This window comes from Neofelis nebulosa, chromosome 2 (assembly GCF_028018385.1).
Source record: "Neofelis nebulosa isolate mNeoNeb1 chromosome 2, mNeoNeb1.pri, whole genome shotgun sequence".
NCBI classification, from domain to species: Eukaryota; Metazoa; Chordata; class Mammalia; order Carnivora; family Felidae; genus Neofelis; species Neofelis nebulosa.
The window spans coordinates 196,352,511-196,375,537 of NC_080783.1; the positions used below are offsets into that span (position 1 = coordinate 196,352,511).

At 43.9% G+C, this 23,027-nt stretch overlaps 1 protein-coding gene across 1 annotated transcript in view; it reads left to right on the plus strand.

Annotated features, from left to right (window-relative positions):
• The window catches only part of CSMD2 (CUB and Sushi multiple domains 2), a 600,568-nt gene that overhangs the window by 41,285 nt on the left and 536,256 nt on the right, over positions 1 to 23,027 (plus strand). The window contains 1 exon segment of the mRNA XM_058718151.1: positions 18,837 to 19,053. Coding sequence (XP_058574134.1) covers positions 18,837 to 19,053 — 217 coding nt within the window.

Sequence of the window (23,027 nt, forward strand, 5' to 3'; positions counted from 1 at the left end):
AGCATGGTCTCCATGCTTCAGGTGAACACATGCTCTTACCTATTTCAGGGACAGAGGTGTGTGTGTGTGTGTGTGTGTGTGTGTGTGTGTTTTAAGTTTATTTATTTATTTTTGAGCAAGAGAGAGAGAGTGTGTGCATGGGAGTGTGGGAGGGGCAGAGAGAGGGAGAGAGAGAATCCTGACTTGGGACTCAGACTCATGAATCGTGAGATCATGATCTGAGCCAACGTCAAGAGTCAGATGCTTACCCAACTGAGTGGCCCAGATGCCCTGGGACAAATGTGTTTTGAGAGGACATTGCACCCATGGAATTGCCAAGAGTCAGTGGTCCTGGGTACCAGCTTCACAACCCTGGTAGATGTGACATCTCTGGTTTCTCTTTTGTCATGTATGATCAGACCCACACTTCCCTCTTGGGAGGCACAAGGAGATGTGTACCTCTAGATCCTAAGAATCCATATAGGAAGTGTCACCAGGAGGGTACAAGGAAATGGGGGGGCAGGTTCCCCAGCTTATGCTAAGAGATCTGAGCTAAAAGGTGGCCCAGCCAAGGGACAGCTTAGCTTGCAGCAATGAGGATGAAACTGGTCCCCACCTCTTCCTTGATGTCCCTCTTTCTCTCCTTTCTATAAATTTCATGCCCTTTCCTGTTATACACCTGCTTGCCAGCTGCCATTCAACTAAGAGCATTGTTGGGGAAGCTCTGAATGTCTTGTAGAAGGCCCTAGTGAATACCCATTGAATTGGCTTGAATTCTGTCCTTTCTATAGCCCTGTGCTACTCCTCAAGCAAGTGTGTTTCCTGCCAGAAATCTTCAGCAACTAGATTCTAGAGCCTCTTGTTAGACTTTGCCTCTTTACAGATTCTCCCATTAGAAGGCCCATTCAGTCCTTTGTTCAGCATTTGCTTTTGATTTTTTTTTTAACACATTTTATTTTTTGAGAAACAGAGCATGAGTGGTGGAGGGGCAGAGAGAGGGAGACACAGAATATGAGGCAGGACCCAGGCTCTGAGCTGTCAGCACAGAGCCTGATGTGGGGCTTGAACTCACAAATATGAGATCATGACCTGAGCTGAAGTTGGACGCTCAACCGACTGAGCCATGCAGGCACCCCAGCTTTTGATATGTCTTAAAGCCACCCAACAGATGGCCCTGGGAATTCCTGCCCCAGTCTCTGGCATGATGACATCATGTTGGTGTGGCCACAAGAGAAAGAAGCTAGAATTGCAGGATTTCTGGAGGCCTTAAAGGGTCTCTGGGACTCTCATCCACAGAACTCTGCAGAGCAGCCCTCTCTGGTAAGCACTTGGACTGCCTAAGTGCCTCTGGATGGGACTCTCAGCTGGAATGAGGAGGCTACTGGGACAGCAGGTGGGTGATTAGGCAGAGGCTGTAGCTGACCAGATTGGAGGATGCCTAGGGTGAATAAAGGCCACTAAGGCCTGCACTGGGCATCTGGGGAAATGGCCATGGAGATGTCTTCTAAGCAGAAGTATGAGGTCACTGGGGCAGGTTCTGAATTAGATGTTTTCACATGCCCAGCCTCATCATGTTGTTGGCTTGCATGTGTACAGGGGAGGGGCAAGAAAAGATCTGTGATGATTTCCTTTTATAGAGATTCTAAGAGGAAGTACATTTCTCCATTACTTCCTGGCACAATTTTTAGATTATCTATCCACCTACTCAGATACATTTTTCTCACAGTTCATTCAAGTTGAGAGAGAGAGAGAGAGAGAGAGAGAGAGAGAGAGAGAGAGAGAGACGGAGGGAGGAAGGGGAAAGGAATAGAGAGGAAGGTTTTCAAAGAATTAAAATAAAGTCTCTTCTAGGACAAGGTGTGCCATCTTTGTGCTTCCTTTAGGGTGGGGGGGGGGGGGGACAGAGCTATAATGGAGTCATGTCCAGCCAAGAGGAAAAGCTCCTTAGCTCTGGTCAGCAATTTTACACATCCATGCTATATCTGGCATGTGGCCCACCCACTATCTTTCCTTCTTCTTCCCTCCCTTCCTTCCTGCCTCTATCCCTCCCTCCCTCCTTCCCTTCCTCTGTCCCTCCCTCTCTCTGTGTCTCTCTTCCTCCCTCCCTTTCATTCCAGTGCATATAGAAGTATATAGAAAATATATAGAAGTATATAGAACATATACTTTCAGGTCTTAGTCTCAGGAGTCAGACAAACCTGTGTTGAACCTCATCTTTGCTGTCTATTATTATATGTGTGAACTTGGGCAAGTTATTTAGCCTAAAGCTTTGTTTAACAGGGTAAACAATAATGCTGACTTCTTTGGGATGTTTTGAGGTTTGAAAGAAATCATGTGAGGAGGATGCTTAGTGCTGTGTGGGGCACAAAGTCAGTGCTGGATAAATGATGGCTGGAATTCCTTTATCCTTGTGCTTACTGACATTTGATTCCTTTGATAGCCCTGTTCTGGGCCCTTAAGGATGTGTTGGTGAAAAAGGCAGACAATGTCCTTGGCCCTAAGGAGCCCAGTCTGGGAGATGGCCATGGAAGAAGCACTCAGGACCCCCCTCCCCGGTTCTAATTCTATTGTGAGCTGAGTCTGTGGGCCCTCCCATCCCAAACTGTTTTCAGACAGAGCCACATGAACTGGGTTGGCTTTCTGGGCCTTTAGGGAGTTGGGTCCCCCTGAGCTGTGTATTTGTGAGTGCACTGAATTATAGTTTATTCATTCATTGAACAAATATTTACTGAGTGCCTACCATGCACCAGGTACTCTTCTAGGCACTTAAGATGGAACAATGAATAGAACAGAGACTTTGCTTTTGTGAAATGAGTGGTCTAGCAGGAGGACACAGACAATAAACAATAAACACACACAAGTAGACTACATAGGGTGCTATAGAGTGATACATGTTATGGGAGAAAGGAAACTGAATAAGTAAGGGAGATTAGAGGTGTTGGGGATGGAGGTGGGGAGTAGTGATTTTATTAAGGGCTGTCAGGGTAGGCCTCATTGAGAAGGGAACATTTAGCAAAGACTTAAAGGAAGAGAAGGAGTTTGCCTTGTTTTGGGAGAAAGGACTTTGTGAGAAGAGGGAAAAGCAAGAGCAAAGGCTCTGAGGTGAGGGCATGGCCCCTTGTGGGAGGAATAAGCAGGAGACAGGAATGGCTGGGAAGGGCTGAGCTCTGTGAGAGCAGAGATTAAGTCTGTCTGGTGCCTGGCAGGTGGTAAAAGTACAGTGAGTATTGGTTGAATGAATGGATCCTTGCTGGCATCTACGTCTGACCTGAGCTGGGCCAGGCCAGGACTGACCTCATTGCTAATTTGCTTGAACAGAGAAGGCTGATTTAAGCTTTCCTTTTTAATAGAAACAATTTTCAAATCACCAACAGAGCTCATATAAAATTCAAATGTGCAATTGGGGGCATCAAAACACAAAGCTCTTCCCTTAGCATGTAAAAAGAGCAGCAGCACATCTGCTGAAGAGTGGGAAAAACAAAATGAAATTGCAGATGACCTTTGAATGCCTAATTTAAAGAAAAGTCTGTATTGAGCCTTCCCTGCAGCTTCTGTGAATCACTGAGTGAGCCATTTGTATTTCCAGCAGATGTCCAGTCTGAAGGTGCTGGAACAATGAGGAGTCAGGCCCTCTATGGAGGAAGAAGAGGCTGCACCCAACTGCTGGTTGCCATATGTCTTGTCATCCTTTTGGCTCTCAGGATGTCTGATTTTGTGTCTTAGTATCTCAGGTCTCCCCACCCCTCATCTCTAGAGAGCTAGTCTCCCACCTGTCCTGTTGAGGACTCCTTGGCTGTTGAGTACTGTGCCAGGATCATCTCAGGGACTCACTCCTAAGGAAAAACCCCCCATCCCTCACCCCAGGCCTCCTGAGGCAAACCATCTCAGTGTGGTCTCTGGTTCTGTCTGGTGTAGGGCTGGAAGACACTGTCTCAGGCACTCAAGACTCTGGAGCTCCAATGCACTCTACCCTCACCTCTGCCTCATTAACCCCTTTCTCTCTCTCTCTCTCTCTCTCTCTCTCTCGTTCTCTTTCTCTTTTTCTTTCTCTTTCTCTTCCCCTGCTTCTTAATCTCACTAACTCCTTATTTCCTTCTCATCTGGTGCAGAAATCCTGGGAGAAATTGGACCTGTATCTCCAGTAGCCTGGGGTCAGGAGAAACAACCACCCTCAAGGACATTGGTAGTTCAGGACCATGGATAGGGCTCTGTGGCTCCAGCAGCACCAACCAGCTATTTATTCACTTGGGTCAGCCTACTCTGGCATTTCTGTGAAAGTGGCCTTGGGAGGCCCATTTTAAGGTTTAGGGGCAGGGGACTATGTGACTAAGAGACTTGACCTTGCTAGTAAATAGCAAAACAGAGTCAAGAGCCTAGGCTCTGAATCTTTCCACTGCACTATGTTTCCCCCCCCCCCATTTTTTAAAATTAATTTTCAAATATGAGTCACACAAGGGCAAAGGGCTTGAAGTTGTTTCCCTTAGGGATGAGGCCAGTTCCTCTGTGGATGTGTGTGTTATGTAAAACAGTAACCATGCGCTTTTAATGAATAGAGAAACAAATGAAAAGCAAAAATTAAAAAAAAAAAGGCACCGATGACAACTGGACATATTAATCTATTTACTCAATAAATATTAGCTGAATGTCTATGAAATGACAAACCCCATGTTGGGGATTTAATAGTGAATCAGATGTGGTCCTTGCCATCATGAGGTGATTAGGCAAGTGGGAGAGACAAAGGCATAAACTTGGCTTCACATATTTTTGATAATTTACTTGTTTCCCAGGTTACATTTTTTCTTCTTTTGGGAAGTACAGTGTGTACAGAATTCCTCATGTAGACTCCCTTCTGATGCTTCACTGTAGTGGGATTAGCCTTAAAAAGACAGGCAATGGGGCAGAAACCCAGGAGTTCCAGCTGAGGTGATGGACACTTGAGTAAAGGCCTTCCCAAGGCAATGTTCTTTGCCTATAAGCATGCTGTAGAAAGAGATGTATCTTATCACATTGGCCAACATAAGCATCTAGCCATGCCTCTCACCCCCCAATCCATCCATCCATCTATCCATCCATGGAGAAGTGGTTAAGATGACAGAATTTGGTACCAGAATGCCTGGGGTTGAATCCTGTGTCTACCATTTATCAGCTGTCTGACCTTGGTCAGGTTACTTAACCTTCCTGGGCCTCAGTTTTCTTACCTGTAAAATGGGAATCATAATAGTACCTATCCAATACAGTTGCAAGGATGGAAAGAGCTTGTTAGCTGTAAAGTGCATGAGAAAGCTCTTCATACAGGAGGAATGTTTAATAATCTGTTATTATTAGACTAAACTCCATGAGGCCAGGGATAGTGCCTGGAGCACAGTGGGTGCTCAATACTATTTTTTTAAATGAGTCAGTGAGTGAATTGAGCATTTTCTAAGACCTGAATTTTTATGTGTCAGCCCCTGTGCTCAATCCCCTGAGTCAAAGTCACAGCTCAGGTGTCTTCTCAGCTGAGGAGAACTCAATGCTAGCTCCCTGTGTTTTCTATAAAGACCTGGCCAGGGGCAGGTCCAACCTGGCAGAAGGCATCTGTCCCCAGATATACCTGGTCCCTCGTCTCCGTGCTAATCCAGGGATGTGGTACAACCTGATGAATGAGAAGCTCTGCCATCAGCAATGCAGAGATCCTTTTGCTGGTCCAGGATTCCCTGTCAACATAATAAACAACCCCTGGCTGGTGTTGGCTCAAAATGATGACAAATGAGCTGCCTGTGTATCGCCAGGCAGGGAAAATCATATTTGGAACACAGTGGTGGCTTCTGTGTTAAGCATGTCCAGGAGAATCAGAGAGCCTGGAGGTAGAATTAAGAAGCTGAGCGGCATGGGATTACTTCCCCAGAGCAATTGGATGTGGTACAGGGACAAGCTTGCTGCCTCACCCCATCTGCTGTGCATTGTTTCATACCTTTTCTGGATGCATCCCCAGCTTGAGAGGAGGGAGACCCTGTTTTGTTTTTATGTCCCTGAGGCACAGCAACTGCACTAAGCTCTTTTCAATAAATCCTAGGCTCTGCCCCAGTGCTGGGTGCAGTGTGGAAACAGGACTATAGCTTTGGAAGTGTGTCCCCAGATGGTGTGCGGAGTCCTCGCAGCCTGGCAGAGAGAGGCACTTGAGCTTTGCTTTCGCACAGACCTGGGTTTGAATCCCAGCTCTTCCACTTCTACCTGTTTGACCTTGAGTGTGTTGAAACCTTGAGGAGCTTCAGTTTCTTCATGTGTAGAGTGGTGGGGTGGGACGTAATAGTCATTTTAAGGGGTCATTGCAAATGTTGGGGAAATAATGTTGATGAGGCTTGTGAATGAACATTGGTTTCCTTCTCAGACCTGCACAAAAGCACTAGTCTCTCTGGGTTCGTTTGTATGTGTTCTCTGCTCTTCCCCTGGGATCCCATAATGAGGTGTCCCTGAACCACTTGTTCAGTGGAGAGTTAGGAAGATGGGCCAAGTGTGTCTGTCTCTGTATCCCACTGTGAACTCCTTGAGGGCATGGGGCACTTTATACAAAATCCATCCTTCCCATCTCCTCACCCCCATACACAGGTGGCCTGCAACTAAGTAACCCTCCCCAGATTTGCTGAATGAAAGATTGAATTTGCTTGGATCTCTGGGGTTCTTGATAGAATCTAGGGGCTTCCTAACTGGGATGATGAAAATTGCATCTTTATTTTCACTAATATCCTGTTGAGCCTTGGCATTTCTACCAATGAAGAATATAAGCAATAGAGCAGAGCAGTGTTAGCAGTATTTATGAATTTGTCACTGATGAAATCACAGGTATTTTCATTACCTGAAAATACAGTTGTTGCAACCATCCAGAAATAACGTTTATGGTTTGAACTGCAGTATTTATCAGGCCCACTGCTAGATCTTATTAATATTGCATTAATAGGGGAGTACCTATATGACCAGATGACAAATTTTCAAAATAATTTGAAAACAGTATTTCAATATAATCGGTTTCCTTTGCAATTCTATATATTTTGGTTTATTTTAAACATCTATTTCATTAAAAACATTTATTTTATTTAAAAACATAATTTGTGGGGTGCCTGGGTGGCTCAGTAGGTTAAGCGTCCGACTTCGACTCAGGTCATGACCTTGAGGTTTGTGAGTTTGAGTCCCATGTTGGGCTCTGTGCTGACAGCTTGGAGTTTGGAGCCTGCTTTGGATTCTGTGTCTCCCTCTCTGTCTCTGCCCCTGCTCTGCTCATGCTCTGTCTCTCTCTTTCAAAAATAAATAAACATTAAAAAAATAAAAACATCATTTGTGAAGACTTCATCAAGCTGCCAAAGAGGGTCATGCCACAACAAAGGTGAAGAGCCTCTGGTGTAGGTCTGTGAATCCTTTGAAATGAATGAAAAAGATGGAGGGTTAGCCTCCTGTGTATATTATTCTAGAGAGTATTTCTAGCTTTCATTAGGAACTCCAAAATGGCAAAGAATGTGATCAGTGGCTCTCTACTAGGGGAGATTTTTCCCACCTATGGGACATTTGGCAATGTCTGGAGATATTTAGGGTTGTTAAAACTGGGAGGTGCTACTTGGCAAGGCCAAGTGGGTAAGACCAAGGATCCTGCTAAAAATGCTAGATGCAGAGGACAGCCTCCACAACAAAGAATTATTCTGCCCCAAATGCCAGCAATGCTGGGGCTGAGAAACCCGGGACTAGACTATCACACATATCACAGAGAAATGGACATTTCTCTGATTAAGATCTCTAGGAAGAAAAAAAATCAATGTACAACTTCGTCAGAAACACCTGTGATAATTCCCTCGTCCAACCCTAATGCACATGTGCAATGTCTACCAGGTGTTGGTGCAATGTCTACCAGGATTATAGAGAGAGGCAGGGCCCTGGGGGGGCTCTGGGTCTGCACTTCAGTAGGATGTGTGACCTGTTAGACTCGTGTGCAAGGTCTTCTAGCCATTATGAACATCTCTACTGGGCACTTGGTGTCCAGGCAATGTGCTGGGTTCCGGGGATCAGTTTTAGTGTGGCAGAACATGGTCTCTACCCCACGGAACCCACACTTGTCAGGGAAGACACATATGCCACGTGTGACGGTGGAGATGCAGGGTACTGTGAGGACACATGGCAGGGTGTGTGTTTGGATGTGTGTTGGAGTGCGGACAATTCACCTTAATGTAGTGGTGCATGAGGGTCTCTCGTGTAGGGTGGTAAATTTTGACTTGTGACCTAAAAGATCAATAGGAGTTGGCCAGACCAGAAGATGGGGAAAGGATGCTTTAAGGGAATGGCACGTTTGAAGACTCAAGAGTGAGCAAAGGAGCACGGAGCATTAAAGGAACAAAATGGAGGCTGGCTTAGACTGGAGTGCTATTTAAGGGAAAGAGTTGCAAAAAGTGAAGTGTGGGAGAGGGGCGGGGTCTGGCTCATGCAGGGGAGGGGTGTCTTGTGCACCGTATGTAAGGTTAAGGGCTTTATCCAGAGGAGCCATTGAAGGAGTTTAAGCGAGAGTAGCAGACCATTTTTGTTTTGTTGAAAGACACAAACTGGGAGAGAGGAGAGAAGAGACCTGGAATTTGGCCAATGGCTGTTGCGGGGAGGGAGGGAGAGTGAGAGGGAGGCAGAGAGCGTTGGAGGGAGGGAAAAAGGGAAAGAGAAAGGAAGAGGGGAAAAGACTGATGGAAGGAGGGAGAGAGGGAGGGAGAAACCTCCCAGGAAACTAAGAAAGGCTCCTCAGAGTAGGCTGTATGTGAACTGAATTTGGAACAGTGAGTAAGTTTTGCTAGGTGTACAAGGAAGGGGAAGGGCATTCCAGGCCAAGCATCGTGAAGGCCTCAAAGGGCCTGGGGTGTTCGTGGATGATGAACTCTTTGGTGTGACCAAAGCTCGTGTGTAGAGGAGAGGGGCTAAGATGAGGCTCAATGCCAGCATCTCCACAACCATGGTCTCTACCCTGCTCCTGAAGGGTGATTGCAGAGGGCCAAAGATACCGTTTGACCCCTGCTCCTGCCATCTGTTCAGACAAGGTGCCCCTGCCAGAGGGCACGTAGACAACTGGGCCAGAGTCCAACTGGAGACTTGAGGAGCACAGTTGGCTCTCTGTGTGGCAGGCGAGACAACTTCAGTGGACATAATGATTTGCCCCACATCTGCAGCTCTCCTCTGAGTTTCCTCTTAGGGCGGTTTCATTAATTACATGGCTTCGACAAATCCATATCTCAGCCCAGTGTGCACTCCCAAATTCTAGTCTACAGCCCTAATTGCCTTCTGGCCATCTCTGACTGGATGTCCCACTGGCTTCTCCAACTAAATTTGTCCAAAATTGACCTTATCAGTCAATAAATATTTGCAGAATTGAATTGAATTTTCCTGCCAAACTTCTCAAAAGAGTTATCTCCTAAAAATTATCATTATTTGTGGACAACATGATTGTGTACCTAAAACACCCAAGGGACCCAACTGGGAAATCTTTAGAATTAATAAGAGTTCAGAAACCCAGTTGGATGCAAGATGAATATATAAAAATCAATAGGTTTTCTGTATATCAGTAATAACCAGCTAGAAAAATAAAATAATGGGAAAAGATGTTATTCACTAGAGCAACAAAAAGTGCATAAAATGTCTGGGAACAACCTTAACAAGATGTGACTGGGACCTATATAAAGAAAAGTACAAATCTTTACTGAAAGATTAGCTGGTTTTTATTGATCACTTATAGTGTGTTGGGTACCATCTGAGCATTTAGCAATTTAGCAGGTATTATCACATTAATCTATAAAACCATCCTGGAAGTGAGTGTTAATTTTAAAGATGTCAAAACTAAAGCTTAAAGGGTTTACATAAAGTGTCCATCAAGTATTATGTGGCAAAAACTGAAATTTGCACCCAAGGTTTTTGCATCCAAACCCACACTTTTGACCTTTTCCTAAGCCATCTCCCCAATAAGCCATAGATAAATACACAGACAAATGAAGTTGGAAGGTGTTGTCTGCGTATTTTACAAAGATTAATTCATTTCACTCCTCCATTCATTCCCACAGTATGTACTGAGTGTCTACAATGGGCAAGTACTGAACTAAGTGGTAGACACAAAAATATGAATGAACTCTCAAGGAATCTACTGATGGAGAAGCCACATAATTACATGTCATTATGTCACCATTGGTGAAGGCAAGGATATTCATAATGAGTGACTGGCAAGTAGAGGAAAAATACATGCCGTTGTCTTGCGGGTTCCAAGATAGCTTTTTGGAGGAGGGAAGGAATCTTAAAGAACCTGTAGTCAGCTAGGTGAAGGAACTGGAGAGAGAGCATCCCAAGCACAGAGAGTTGGGTGGGCAGTTAATATTTATGAATTCATTCATTCAACCAACAACACTTCTATAAGCATCTGCTATGTGCCAGGTCTAGGTCTGGGAGCTGGAGATAGAGCAGAGAACAAAATAGCACCTCTGCTCTCATGGAGATGGCATTCTAATGGGAAAGGGCAGGAAATAAACAGGAAACTATATGGCAGTGGGTGCTAAATGCTATGGAGAAAAACAAAGCAGGAACCTAGAGCATCTGTTTTGAAAGTAGGGAAGCCTGGATTATATGGTGGGTGGTCTCTGAGGAGGTGATATTGGACTCCAGAGCTGAAGGAAGCCAGGGAGTGGGTCACCTGGCTACTGGAGGAAGACATTTCTGGACTCAAGGGTTCCAAGGTGGGTGTGTGATGGGCTTAAGGAAAGGATAGCCTGGAGCCTGCATGGCTGATTATGGGAATGAGGCAGTGGGATGTCCATTCGGGTAGGGCTTTGAATGGCAAGGGCTATAGCTTTTATGTTGAGGGAAATGAGAAGCCAACCAGTCTTACTAGAGAGGTCTTCCTGAGAAACATTAACAAGAAAAAGACAGGTAAACGTTGCTGCTTGCAAACTTAACATCTTAATCTACATGAAAAATCTAAACAAAACCCAAAGCACACAGCCGGGTAGAAAACAATATTTGCAACAAATAGAACAAAAGAGTAAAATCTGGATCCTCTAAAGAGTTAGTACAAATTGATAAGAAAATAGTAAGAACTCACAGAAGATCTAAGTACATAAAATTTAGAAAGCTCTGTAGGTCAAACATCCTCAAATTAAAAGGCCAAAACGGCCACAAATGTATATGTAGTATGTGTGATGTCTAGAGGATACAAATATGTAAATCAGTAAGAAAAAATAAACACCACAGTGGAAGATGAGCCAACGATTTCTCCAGATAGTTCCCAAATGGAGGATTTAGAATTATTAGGGAAAGTTGAAAAAAATGTTGAATCTGAGTTATAAAGAGATGCTAAATAAAGCAACATAGTTGTTTTCTTGGGTGTTTTTTTTTGTTTTTTTTGTTTTGCACTATCAAGTAGGGAAAAACTTTTCAATAAGATGATACAGAGTGTGAGTGAAGATGGCTTGAAGTAGGCATTCGTAGGCATGACGGTTGAGGACAGAAGTGGAGTATGTTTTCTAAAAAGTACTTGGGCGATCCAGAGCCAGAGCATCACAAATGGTCATACCCTTTGACCCAGTAACCTGCACTCGTGGAAGTATGTCACAGGGAAATCATCCAAAAACAAATGCATGAAGAACAACCCAAAGTGTTTAATTCTCAGGATTTCCTTGGGGCCTGAAATGGGTCTCAGCTGTGTCTGGAAGCCACATTGACTGGAGAGAGACCTGGGTGAACGAAGGCAACCCATCCTGGGTACAGAGAAAAAGATGCAAAGGGCCCTCAGGTTACAATCCGTAGCAGCATTCTCTTCTACTGGTCACTAGAAGTGAAGAACAAAGAATATAAAAACACTCATTTGAAAAGATACAAGTACCCCTATGTTCATTGCAGCATTATTTATAACAACCGAGCTATGGAAGCAATCCAAGTGTCCATGGATAGGTGAATGGATAAAGAAGATGTGGTACATATAGACACGGAATATTACTCAGCCACGAGAAAGAATGGCATCTTGACATTTGCAACACATGGGTGGAGCTAGAAGTTATAATGCTAAGTGGAATGAGTCAGAGAAAGACAAATATCATATGATCTCACACATATGTGGAATTTAAGAAACAAACAAAAAAAGAGACAAAAAGTACAGATTCTTTTTTTTTTTTTTAATGTTTATTTATTTTTGAGACGGTGCGAGAGACAGAGTGCAAGAGGCAGAGGGGCAGACAGAGGGAGACACAGAATCCAAAGCAGGCTCCGGGCTCTGAGCTGTGAGCACAGAGCCTGACGTGGGGCTCAAACTCATGACCTGTGAGATCATGACCTGAGGTGAAGTCAGACGCTTAACTGACTGAGCCACCCAGGCGCCCCAAAAAGAACAGATTCTTAAATGCAGAGAACTTGACTGTTAGCAGAGGGGAGGTGGGGGATGGGTGAAATAGGTGATGGGAATCAAGGAGGGCACTTATCATGATGAGTTCTGAGTAATGTATAGAATTGTCGAATCACTATATTGTATGCCTGAAACTAATAGAACACTGTATGTTTACTATACCGGAATAAAAATAGTAATTTGTTTTTGGTGGGGGAGAGGGGAAAGTGGGTGATGGGCATTGAGCAGGGCACCTGTTGGGATGAGCACTGGGTGTTGTATGGAAACCAATTTGACAATTAAATTACATATAAAAATAAAAAATAAAAAAATAAAAATATAAAAATAATTCTTTTAAAAAAGGTAAAGAACAGGTAGCCCTTTTCTTGGTAAAAATTCAGCATTTTATTTTTTTTAATTTTTTAAAAATGTTTTTATTTTATTTTTGAGAGAGAGAGGGAGAGAGACAGAGCATGAGTGAGGGAGTGGCAGAGAGAGAGGGATATACAGAATCCAAAGCAGGTTCCAGGCTCTGAGCTGCCAGCACAGAGCCCAACGCAGGGCTCGAACCCACGAACCGTGAGATCATGACCTGAGCTGAAGTTGGACACCCAAACAACTGAGCCACACAGTCGCCCCAGAAATTCAGCATTTTGTAGGCTTGAAAGGATGTTGGACCCTTTTGGCATGGACTCCCCACTCTATCAGCATTTCAATCTGGAGTGGCTGCTCTCTGGGTTATAGCTTTCTCAGTTCACTAATGAACATCTGATTTCAGGGAGACTTCCTAATGAGTCAGGCTTCTAGCACTATCTGTCTCCGACAGTGCCTGCCACAGAGGTCAGCCAGCCTAATGTGGACAATACCACCACCCCCAACCTCAAAACCAAAGCTGGATGCGGTTACCGCATAAGCGAACATTTGTTCTCGGACTCTGGCCACGGAAAGGCATTTTCCACTGCACTGACCAGCATTCATTCTGTCATCAGACCTTATTAAGTGTCCAGGTCTTATTTATAACAGAAAAAAAAATCCAGAAACAATTTAAATGTCTGACACTGGGAGAATGGTTGAGTAAATTCTAGTTTAACCATAGACCGGAATGTTGTGCGTCCATTTAAAATGCTGTTTATGAACAGATTGAATATCTTGGGGGAAAAGCTCATGTTATAATGTTTACTGAATTGTTGCACAAGAAAACCAAGAAATGACCTGAATGGCCATCAAGAGGGGAGTGGTTGAATAAATTGAGGTACATCCATGCTGTGGAATATTACACCTTTATATAAAAAATAAGTTAGATATGTATCTACTGGCCTGGAAGATGTCCCTGACGTATTGTTAAGTGAGAAAGCACGTTGCAGAGAAATGAGCTAAACCAGGATCTCATTTTTAAACAAAATAATAAAAATTCTCCCGGAATGTATCCATTTGTTTGCACAAGAGTGGAGAAGGTTGGAGAGGGACATATACCTGCCTGGTCACTTTGGATTGGGTGGAAGGGAGAGAGATAGGAGATCAATTTTTCTTTATATGTCTTTGTGCTACATATATGGGTATTTGTGTATATTACAAATGCACCTTGCCTTTTGTAATTTGAGATAAGAATAATTTACTGAAAAAAGAGCATACAAAATTATATACACAGTATTAGCTCCACAATGTGAAATATGTATGGAAAAATCTAGAAAAAAAAATGAAAATATTCAACAGCGGTTGCCTCTGGGAGGAAAGTGAGGTTATAATGCTTTCCCTTTTTTATCCTTGCCTATATTTCCCAAATTTTCTTCAATGAGCAAAATGTATAAATTATTGTTTAAAATATAATGGCTTCCACCTTCTCACTAGTCCATCTTGCCTTTACTTGCTACACTCTGGCCTCGGTCCACCTTGACTCCTGCCTCCTGCCTTTGCTGAAATTTATGTATCTATTCAGCACATCCTTACTGAATTCTAAGCAGTGGGGATACGGCAGGAACTAGGACAAAGCTCCCACTCTCTGCGATCTACTTCCGGAGGGACCATTCAGATATCAAACTGAGTGACCTTGCCCAAACCGTCATCTGAGCCTGGTCTGTGGTGCTCAACACACTGAGCTACCTTTTCCTGTGTGGAACTGCCCTCTGGTTCTCCTCCTGCCATTCTTCCTGCCCCCTACTGTATCACCTTTCTTGGCCCTGTGTGTGGAAAGGGGCTCTGTTCTGAGCCCCTTCACTTCTTTTTCCATAGCAGGAGTACTGTTTATACCCGGATCCTGAATCAGAAATGGTAGATCTGTGCAGGTCTGAGCCCAGGAAGCAGCCCAGGATGCTGGGGATGGTGGTAAATGTTGGTATCAGTGGTTGTCCAGGACATGGATGAGAGTGGCCTTTAAGGTGTGGTATCTGTAGGGTCTATACTCCAGATGTACTCTGTGCAGCCCCCACGTGGGTGTATTTGCTTATGTCTGGTCTGGGATCTGGGCCCCATGGTCCATCACAGGGTCTAATCTAGAGGAACTAACAAACAAATGAATGAATGAGTGAATGACATAATGCAATGACATCACCAGGTTTTAGAAACATGAATAGATCTGGTGCCTGTACCAGTGAGGGGGAGTTCAGGGGAGTGGATTAAGGGCTCCTTTGAAGCTTTATTTCATTATTATTGTGGCTGAATATTTTTCTGGTTTCTGGGCCACTTATGTCGTATTTTGTAACCTAATTTGTTCAAGACCTTGTCCAATTTTTCAGTTATAATGCTTGTTGTTTTCCTATTGATTTGCAATAGTTCTTTGTATATTAAGGCTATTACTTTTGTGCCGAACATTTTTGTATCCCTTTCTCTTTTGTTTCTATTTTTGACATACATATATGTTTTGCATAAAACTATCAAGCTGGTAGTATTTTCCACAGCTTTTCTGTTCGGAAAATGAGTGAGATAGTTATTTGCCTATGTTTTTTTCTTCTCTAATTATTTTTTGGCTTGATTTTGTTTTAGCTTCTCTTTTCTCCATCTGAAATTTGTTTTAGTAGATGGGGTGAGTTGAGGAGGTAGCAGTTCTTTTCCCAGTTAAGTCGGTGACCATGCAAAATGTTTTTCTTTTCTCAATGATTTTTTAATGTTGTCCTATAGGTAGTTCAGTTTTTATGTGTATTTCTGCTGTTTCTGCAATACTGTTTCCTGTTCTGCCTCTCCCCTCTTAGACCACTGCCCCACTATTTTCAGAAGCATCATCTGGTAATTCTGGTTAGGATCTTGCCAAAGGAAAATAGTGCACTCACTGCCTTTTCAAAAAATATGCACTGTCTGTGGCCATCTATTTTTCTAGTTAAACTTAGCTATCATTTTACCAAATTTAAAACAGGTCATTGGGCTTTTGGTCAGAATTGCATTAAACTTGTAAATTAACTTTTCAATAACTTTTCAAAAGGTTAATATTCTAAATTAACCTTTCAATAGTTAGTCTTTCCGCTCAAGATGACGTTATGTCTCTTCAATTATTCAATTTTTTAAATCCCTTTCTAAAAGTTATTTTCAGACACTGCCTGCACATTTCTTACCAAGTTTATTTCTATGTAGTATATGCATTTTGTAGTTATCATAAAGAAGAACTTTTTTCTTTATATTTTTATCTGCCACTGGCATATGGAAATGGTATTGATTTTGTAAACTTACTTTGCATTTGACTTCTTTGCTGAGTTTTTTTTATTAGTTCTAAAAGCTTTATAATTGATTTTTTTGTTTTCGAGTATACTAAAATATCATTTGCAAACCATGTTTTTTTCTTGCTCCTTTCTGTGTGTGTGTGTGTGTGTGTGTGTGTCACATGAGTTAGCTCTCTTCCAATAAGCCATGAAACCTCACAGGTGAGAGTAGCATTTCTGTCTCATTCCTGATCTTAATCAGGTGTTTCACCATAAGTTTGAATGTAGGTTACTGTTCTAAAATGGATGCTTTATCATGATAAGGAAATCTTTTTTTTCCTAGTTCCAAGTGCTTATTTTAATCAGGGTTACATGTCTGATTTTATTAAATGCCCATTTAGCATTTATTCAGAAGACTTTAGCTTTTTTTTCTCTTTTTTAATGGGATACTTTGTGTTAAGAGATTTCTCTCAATATTAAAGTCATTTCAGAGATTAACTGTCCTTTGTCAGTTAATCCCTAAAGTGGGCTTTAAAAAAATTAGCGTTGAGTCCATTTATCAGCATCACAGTTAAGGAGGTGGGTCTCAAGTGGCTGCTCCTGTGTGAATCCCATCTGTGAGTAATCATGTGGTTCGGGCTCCATTCCTTAGTATGTCTTTGCCTTAGTTTCTCATTTGTTCACTGGAGGTAATATTAATCGTATTCACCTTATAGGGCTGTTGTGAAGCTTAAACAATTCAATCTATGTAAAGTTCTTAGGAGAGTGTCTAACCAAACATTCACTAAATAGAAGTCATATATTAAATTATTGGGAATTTACCATGTGTGTGGTACTGAGCTTGGGGTGTGGATTCAGAGACAGGAAAACTCACATATGGTCTGTCTTCTCATTGAGCTTACAGCCTGGCAAGAAGACAGATACTTATGAAATAATCACATGGAAGCATGGAAATTTGCTTCTATGATAAGTGCTATCAAGGAAAGGTTATGGCATCATGAGAACATGTAATAAGGGGATTGAGCTAGTCAAGGAGAGACACTGGACTGAAATCTGAAAGACAAATATGCACAGAAGGTAGGGAAGAGTATTCTAGGAAGAGAGAAGAGCATATACAAAGGTCCTGTGGCTGTGCAGGAAGATAGTATGGCTGGTACAAAGGACTGAGACAGTGGGGTTTGACTGGACAGCTAGTGGACACTGGGTCTAAGAGGTCACTAAGAGCCAGACCATGCAGTGACCCTCCAAGGTCTACAAGTGATTTTTCCTTATTGAACAGCAACGAGGAGCCATGGAAGGTTTGGTGTAGGTCAGGGGGAAGGGGAAGTAACCAGATCAGATGTCTATTTTGAGTAAGATGCCCCTGGCTGTGGTGTTGGCAAGGACCAGAGTAAACATGGTTGGCCAGTTAGGAGGTTATCATGCAGTCCAAGGGAGAGACTGGTATGAGTTGGCAGGAGTGAAGGGGACAGGGTGGTAGATGCCTGTGGGGCTGTGATGGAGAGGAAGGGGCCAGAGGAGAGGGAGGGAGGGGGACATCACTAGTCTGAGCATCCCAAAGGAGATGCCGGGGCTGGAGCTCAGAGGGAAGTCTGGCCTGCACTGTGATGTTGTCGGTTGTTAGCAGGCAAATGGGGAGGTCCTCTAGACTAGACACAGAGGAGAGGTCCCAACACGAAGCCTGGAAAGGAGCCAGAGAAAGAGCAGGGGAAGGAAAGGAGGAGTGGGTGGTGGCATGGGAGGAAGCCTGGGACCACGCTGCTCCAAGTGTGGTCCCCAACCATCAGCGTCATTGTATCACCGGGGGTCCACTGAGAGGAACAGCCTCTGGCCCCACCAGGATGCTGTCCATTGGGAGGGTCAGAATTCACATTTCAGCCAGGCTCCCAGGCAGTGTGCATGCACGGTGAAGTCTGAGATGTTCTGTTTCCAGAAGGAGGGTGTGCATGACCAACAGCCTTAGAGGCAGCAGAGAGAGAGAGGTCTGTTAAAGTGAAGACCGGAAAATATCCGCTGGACCCATCAGTGACCTTCGCACACCTGTTTGGGTGGATCAATAGGACCTGAAGGCAGAAGTGACAGAGCTGGAGAGTGAGTGGGAAGTAAGAAAATGGAGACAGAAAGTATGGACATATTGTGTTTTCTAGAAATCTGTCAGGGAAGGGGAAGAGAGAGACGGGGCTGGAGGGTGTGCGGTGAGAATTGTTTTCTTAGTGATGGAGTCCTGAGCACACTTAGGATGGGAAGGCTTCATCAGAGAGGAAATGATGGAGCCTGTGTAGCATATGTAAGAGAGAAACACGAATCAGGTTCTGGAGGGTAAAATGGGGATGGGATCTGCAGGGCACAGGGGATGATCATGTTTAGATTGGAGCAGGGGTGGCTCCTCCACAGTGAGAAGGAGGACGGCGTGGGGCAGGTTGGATGGGTTTGGAATCAGGGGGACCAAGGGATTCCCCCTTGTGGCTTTGTGTTCTGTGCAGAGCAGGAGGAGAGACAGCAGCTCAGAGGAGGGGCTGGGAGAATTGGGAGTGGAAAATGGAGAAGGTTGCGAATTATCGTTCTGGCATTTGATGTTCCAGAGGAGAAGCCTGCCTTCTGCCCGGTCCGGTTGCTTTTAGTTTCAACTCTCTGAGCCTCAGTTCCTCGACTCACAGTCATTCTGATGCTCAAGTACAATGATGTACATTTTATCACCTGCACAGTGCATGACATGTGCAAGCTCATGCTCCATCTGTCATCCATCTTCCCTCCCTCTGTGCCACGCCTGGGGTGGCCTGGGAAGCACTTGGAAAAGCGGGTTAATATTCCTCCCGTTTCTCTTGAAGCTTCTAAGAGTTCTGGCCGTACTGATCTGTGCTCTTTCTCTTTCCCAGGCCAAAACTGCACATTCCAACTGCAGGGTCCCAATGGGACAGTTGAGAGCCCAGGGTTCCCGTATGGCTACCCCAATTATGCCAACTGCACGTGGACCATCACGGCGGAGGACCAGCACAGGATCCAGCTCGTGTTCCAGTCCTTCGCCCTGGAGGAGGACTTTGACGTCCTGTCGGTGTTTGATGGCCCGCCCCAGCCAGAGAACCTGCGAACCAGGTACCCCCTGAACTCATTACCGCAGCCACCAGCTGTGCCCTGAGAGCCAAGCTCGCTTGCCAACAAAGACCTCTGTTCTTATGGGGTCTGCCCTCAACTCTTAGGCTTTCTTTATATTTCCAAATTCCTTTCTCCAGATTGGAAGTACCCAGTAGGCAGGACTGATGGTAGTGTACTTGGGAAGATAAGATAGAAGACACAAGGGGTTACAGAGAAATTTGAGTCTTTTTATCGAGACTGATTTTGCATGGATTGATGTGTATGTGTGTATATCTATTGGTGTATATTCTTTGCACACATGGAAATCTATTCTCTCCCCTTGGCCCAGCAGATATATGCTATAGGCTAATAGTGAGTATGTCTCTTACATCCTGTACTTGAAAACCATCAAGATGGATTGTTGGAATTTGCCTTATGTTTGCGTGGGGCAAAGTTCCCACTCTCTCAAACCCCATCCTGGTTATTGGAAGAGAAAACTATGGAGAGCGCTTTCCTGCACCCCATCCCCCAAGCTGTCTCCCAAGGGGGAGAGTTCACATCGAGGAGGGAGACGGGAAGGGAGGCTACTGCTTGTCCAGACCTGTCTGGGATGAAGGTCAAGGCCCAAGAGTCCTAGCACTCCAGGTTTTGCTAGCCTGGTGGCCTGCCGTGCTCTGTGGCAAGCCTTGTCTGGGTTCTGCCAGTCGGGCTCTGGGCTCCTCAGGGAGCCAAAGGGTTAGTGGTTTACCAGCCAAGCCCTGGGGAGCTCAGGGTGCTAATGAATGGAACAGTAATGATTGGTTTCCTGGCAAGTGCTTTAACTCTCAAGGTTTTGTTTAAAGATGCTTCTGTGCCCTCAGCTTGTGAGCTCCCAGAGCAGGGTCACAAACAACATTTATAGGGAAGCACCAGCCCTCTTCTCTCCCACCCCCTGCACTCTTAGGGCAGCATGGAGGTGAGGCTTCCCAGCCTGCAGCAGGAGTGGGGGCAGCTGGGACCCCTCTGAGTAGTAGTTCCTCCTGAACAAACCTGGGCTTATCCATCTTACCTTGACATTCAGCAGCTTCTGCACACAGTAGGTCTTCAGTGAAAATTTGGGGAAGAGACTGGAGTCCTCTTCACTTATTCATTACACAAATATTTCAAGAGCACCTCTTATGTTCCAGACACTGGCCTGGGTGCAGGGGATGTAGCAGCGAGCAAATCAAAGCCGCTGTCTTCACTGAGGCTACATGCTAATGTGGGAGACAGGTGTGGATGTGAATATGTGAGTTTAGAGTTCAAGGACATTGGGGCTAGAGATAAAAAATTGGGAGACTTGGGGTATAACACCATGAGACTGGATGAGGTTGCAAGGGAGAGAGTCCTCACCATCAGATACTGAGCTCAGGTGACACCATCTGGGGGCGCCTGTGTCTACATTTGATGAATGTTGAATGACGTTGAAAGATAGGAAGGCTAATGGGGTACTTGGTTGGGATGTGGACAGCGGAAGGCAGCCTCCACTTCTGTTCCAGCTTTCCTTACGCTTACGTCCGCATGGATGTGGCCAAACCTCTGTTTTCCGATGTTGGGTTTGCTCACTCTGAGAGTGAAGTACAGAAGACCCACTGGAGGTGGGGGTATTGCTCTGGCCCAGAAGGGTGGCGGGGGGTGATGTTGGTAGGGGAGGCCCTGGATGTGTTTCCGGCCCCCACACAGCCCACTCTGGCCAACAAGCCATGTTTGAGGACGAGGCTCCCAGGGTTTGCACCCTCACTGCGTTTGCACCCTCACTACCCACTACCTGCTTGGGTTCTCCCTTCCTGTCACCTTCCCGATCTGCTCATTTTAGTTCATTTCCGTAGCCAGGGGCATGTAGGCTTGGCAGAGGGGAAGGGCTGTAAAGAGTGCTGTGCCTCTTGGGGCCCCACAGCCAGAGGAGCTCACTCCTTGGAGGACACTAAGAGAGGATGTGATCCCAGAGGGCAGTCCTAATAGCAGGAAAGAGTGGAATATGCAACTCCTGGAAAGTTTTGGAATGGATCTTCTTTAGGGGTGGGGGACGGGGACAGCAAGTGTGTGTTCGCTGGGGTTCTTGTGCAATGTTTTCATGATTTTGCATGGTTATTGGGTTTTCTTCTTATTCATGAATCAGTTTCTATCTGTATGTTTGTCCAAGAAATCATCCATTTATGGAGATTGTCAAGGGTCTCAGCTTAGAATAAACATATGGTTTCCCTTCTCGACGGGTCTGAGAGCACACCTTCTTTCTTGCATCTGCTCCTGTGTGTTTGTGTTTTCTTTCTTTTTAGTCAATTAGTATTGTCAGAAGTGTGCCTATTTTATTGATCTTTTAAACATCCCACCTGTAGGGCTATCAATTTTATTCTTTCTCTGTTCTCTGATTCATTTCTGCTTTCATCTTTATTCATTCATTTTCTTCTTCTTACCTTAGGCTAATGTTGCTGTTTTGCTGATTTCATGAATTGAATTAGTTTCATTATTTCCTGTTTGATAATAAAAACATTAAGAGACATTTTCCCCTAAGTATAACTTTAACCATATCCCATAAATTTTGATGGATAGTCGTTAATTTAGGAAGAGTCTCTAATTGTGGTTTTGTGCCTTCCTTGACTCTGGCATTTTTTTCCCTCAGATTTCCCTCAGATTTTTTATACTTAAAATGTTATTATCTAGTTGTATTGCATTATGATCAGATGATGATTTCTACTTTGGAGAATTTGTTGGCTTTTTTTCCCCACAGCACAAGATCATTTTTTTCTGAGTGTTCTATGAGTATTTGAAAGAACATATGTGAAAAATTCATGTTATTAACATTATGCAGTTTTTCTAATTTCTTATTTTCTGAATGATGTTTGTCAAGGATAAGCAATACATTTTTTCCCCACATTTTTGCCATTTTCTTATCAATTTCCCTTTTATTACTAAGTTTTTACTTTATATATTTTGGTGCTATACTCTTCAGCATGTATGTTTAAACATTAGATCTGAAGAGTAAACTTGATTTTTTTTCAGTGTAAAAGTTATCTTTATTCCCCCAACTTTTTTGTTTTAAATTCTACTTTGATGCTAATACAATCACCTTCATAGTTTTTTTTAGGTTTGCATTTATTGGGTCCCCCTCTTTCCCAATTCCTCTGTTTTGAATATTTCTGTCATTATTTTAGGTGTATTTCTTAATACAAAATACCATTGGGGGCGCCTGGGTGGCTCAGTCAGTTAAGCGGCCGACTTCGCCTCGGGTCATGATCTCGCGGTCCGTGAGTTCGAGCCCCGCGTCGGGCTCTGTGCTGACAGCTCAGAGCCTGGAGCCTGTTTCGGATTCTGAGTCTCCCTCTCGCTGACCCTCCCCTGTTCATGCTCTGTCTCTCTCTGTCTCAAAAATAAATAAAACGTTAAAAAAAAAGATTAAAAAAAATAAATAAAAAAAACAAAATACCATTGGATTCTTACTTTACAACCTTTACTGAGAGTCTTTATTCTTTAACAGGAAAGCTTAATCTACTCACATTTTTTTGGCGATAACCTATATGTCTGCTCTAGTCTAATATTTCATGCTTTCTGTTTTAAAGTTTTCTTACTATTATTTCCTCTCCTCTACTTTCTTTTTTAAAACATTTTTTTAAGTTTATTTATTTATTTTGAGAGAGAGCAAGAGTACTCGAGGAAGCGTGAAAGGGGCAGAGAGAGAGGGAGAAAGAGAATCCTAAGCAGGCCCTGCACTGTCAGCACGGAGCCAGACCTGGGGCTCAATCCCATGAACCATGAAATCATAACCTGAGCTGAAACCGTGTCTGACATGTAACCGACTGAGCCACCCAAGTGCCCCATCCTTTTCTCTAGTTTCAAGTGCACGTTTTCTTTGCCTTTGCCTTTTCTGTGATTTTGATTCAACTAGTGGTTAAATTACTTCTTCAGAACACATTTTAAGGTGTATTTCTCTGTCAACATCTTGTCTGGCTAGGCTTTTTTTAAAATCAGGTCTTACTGGC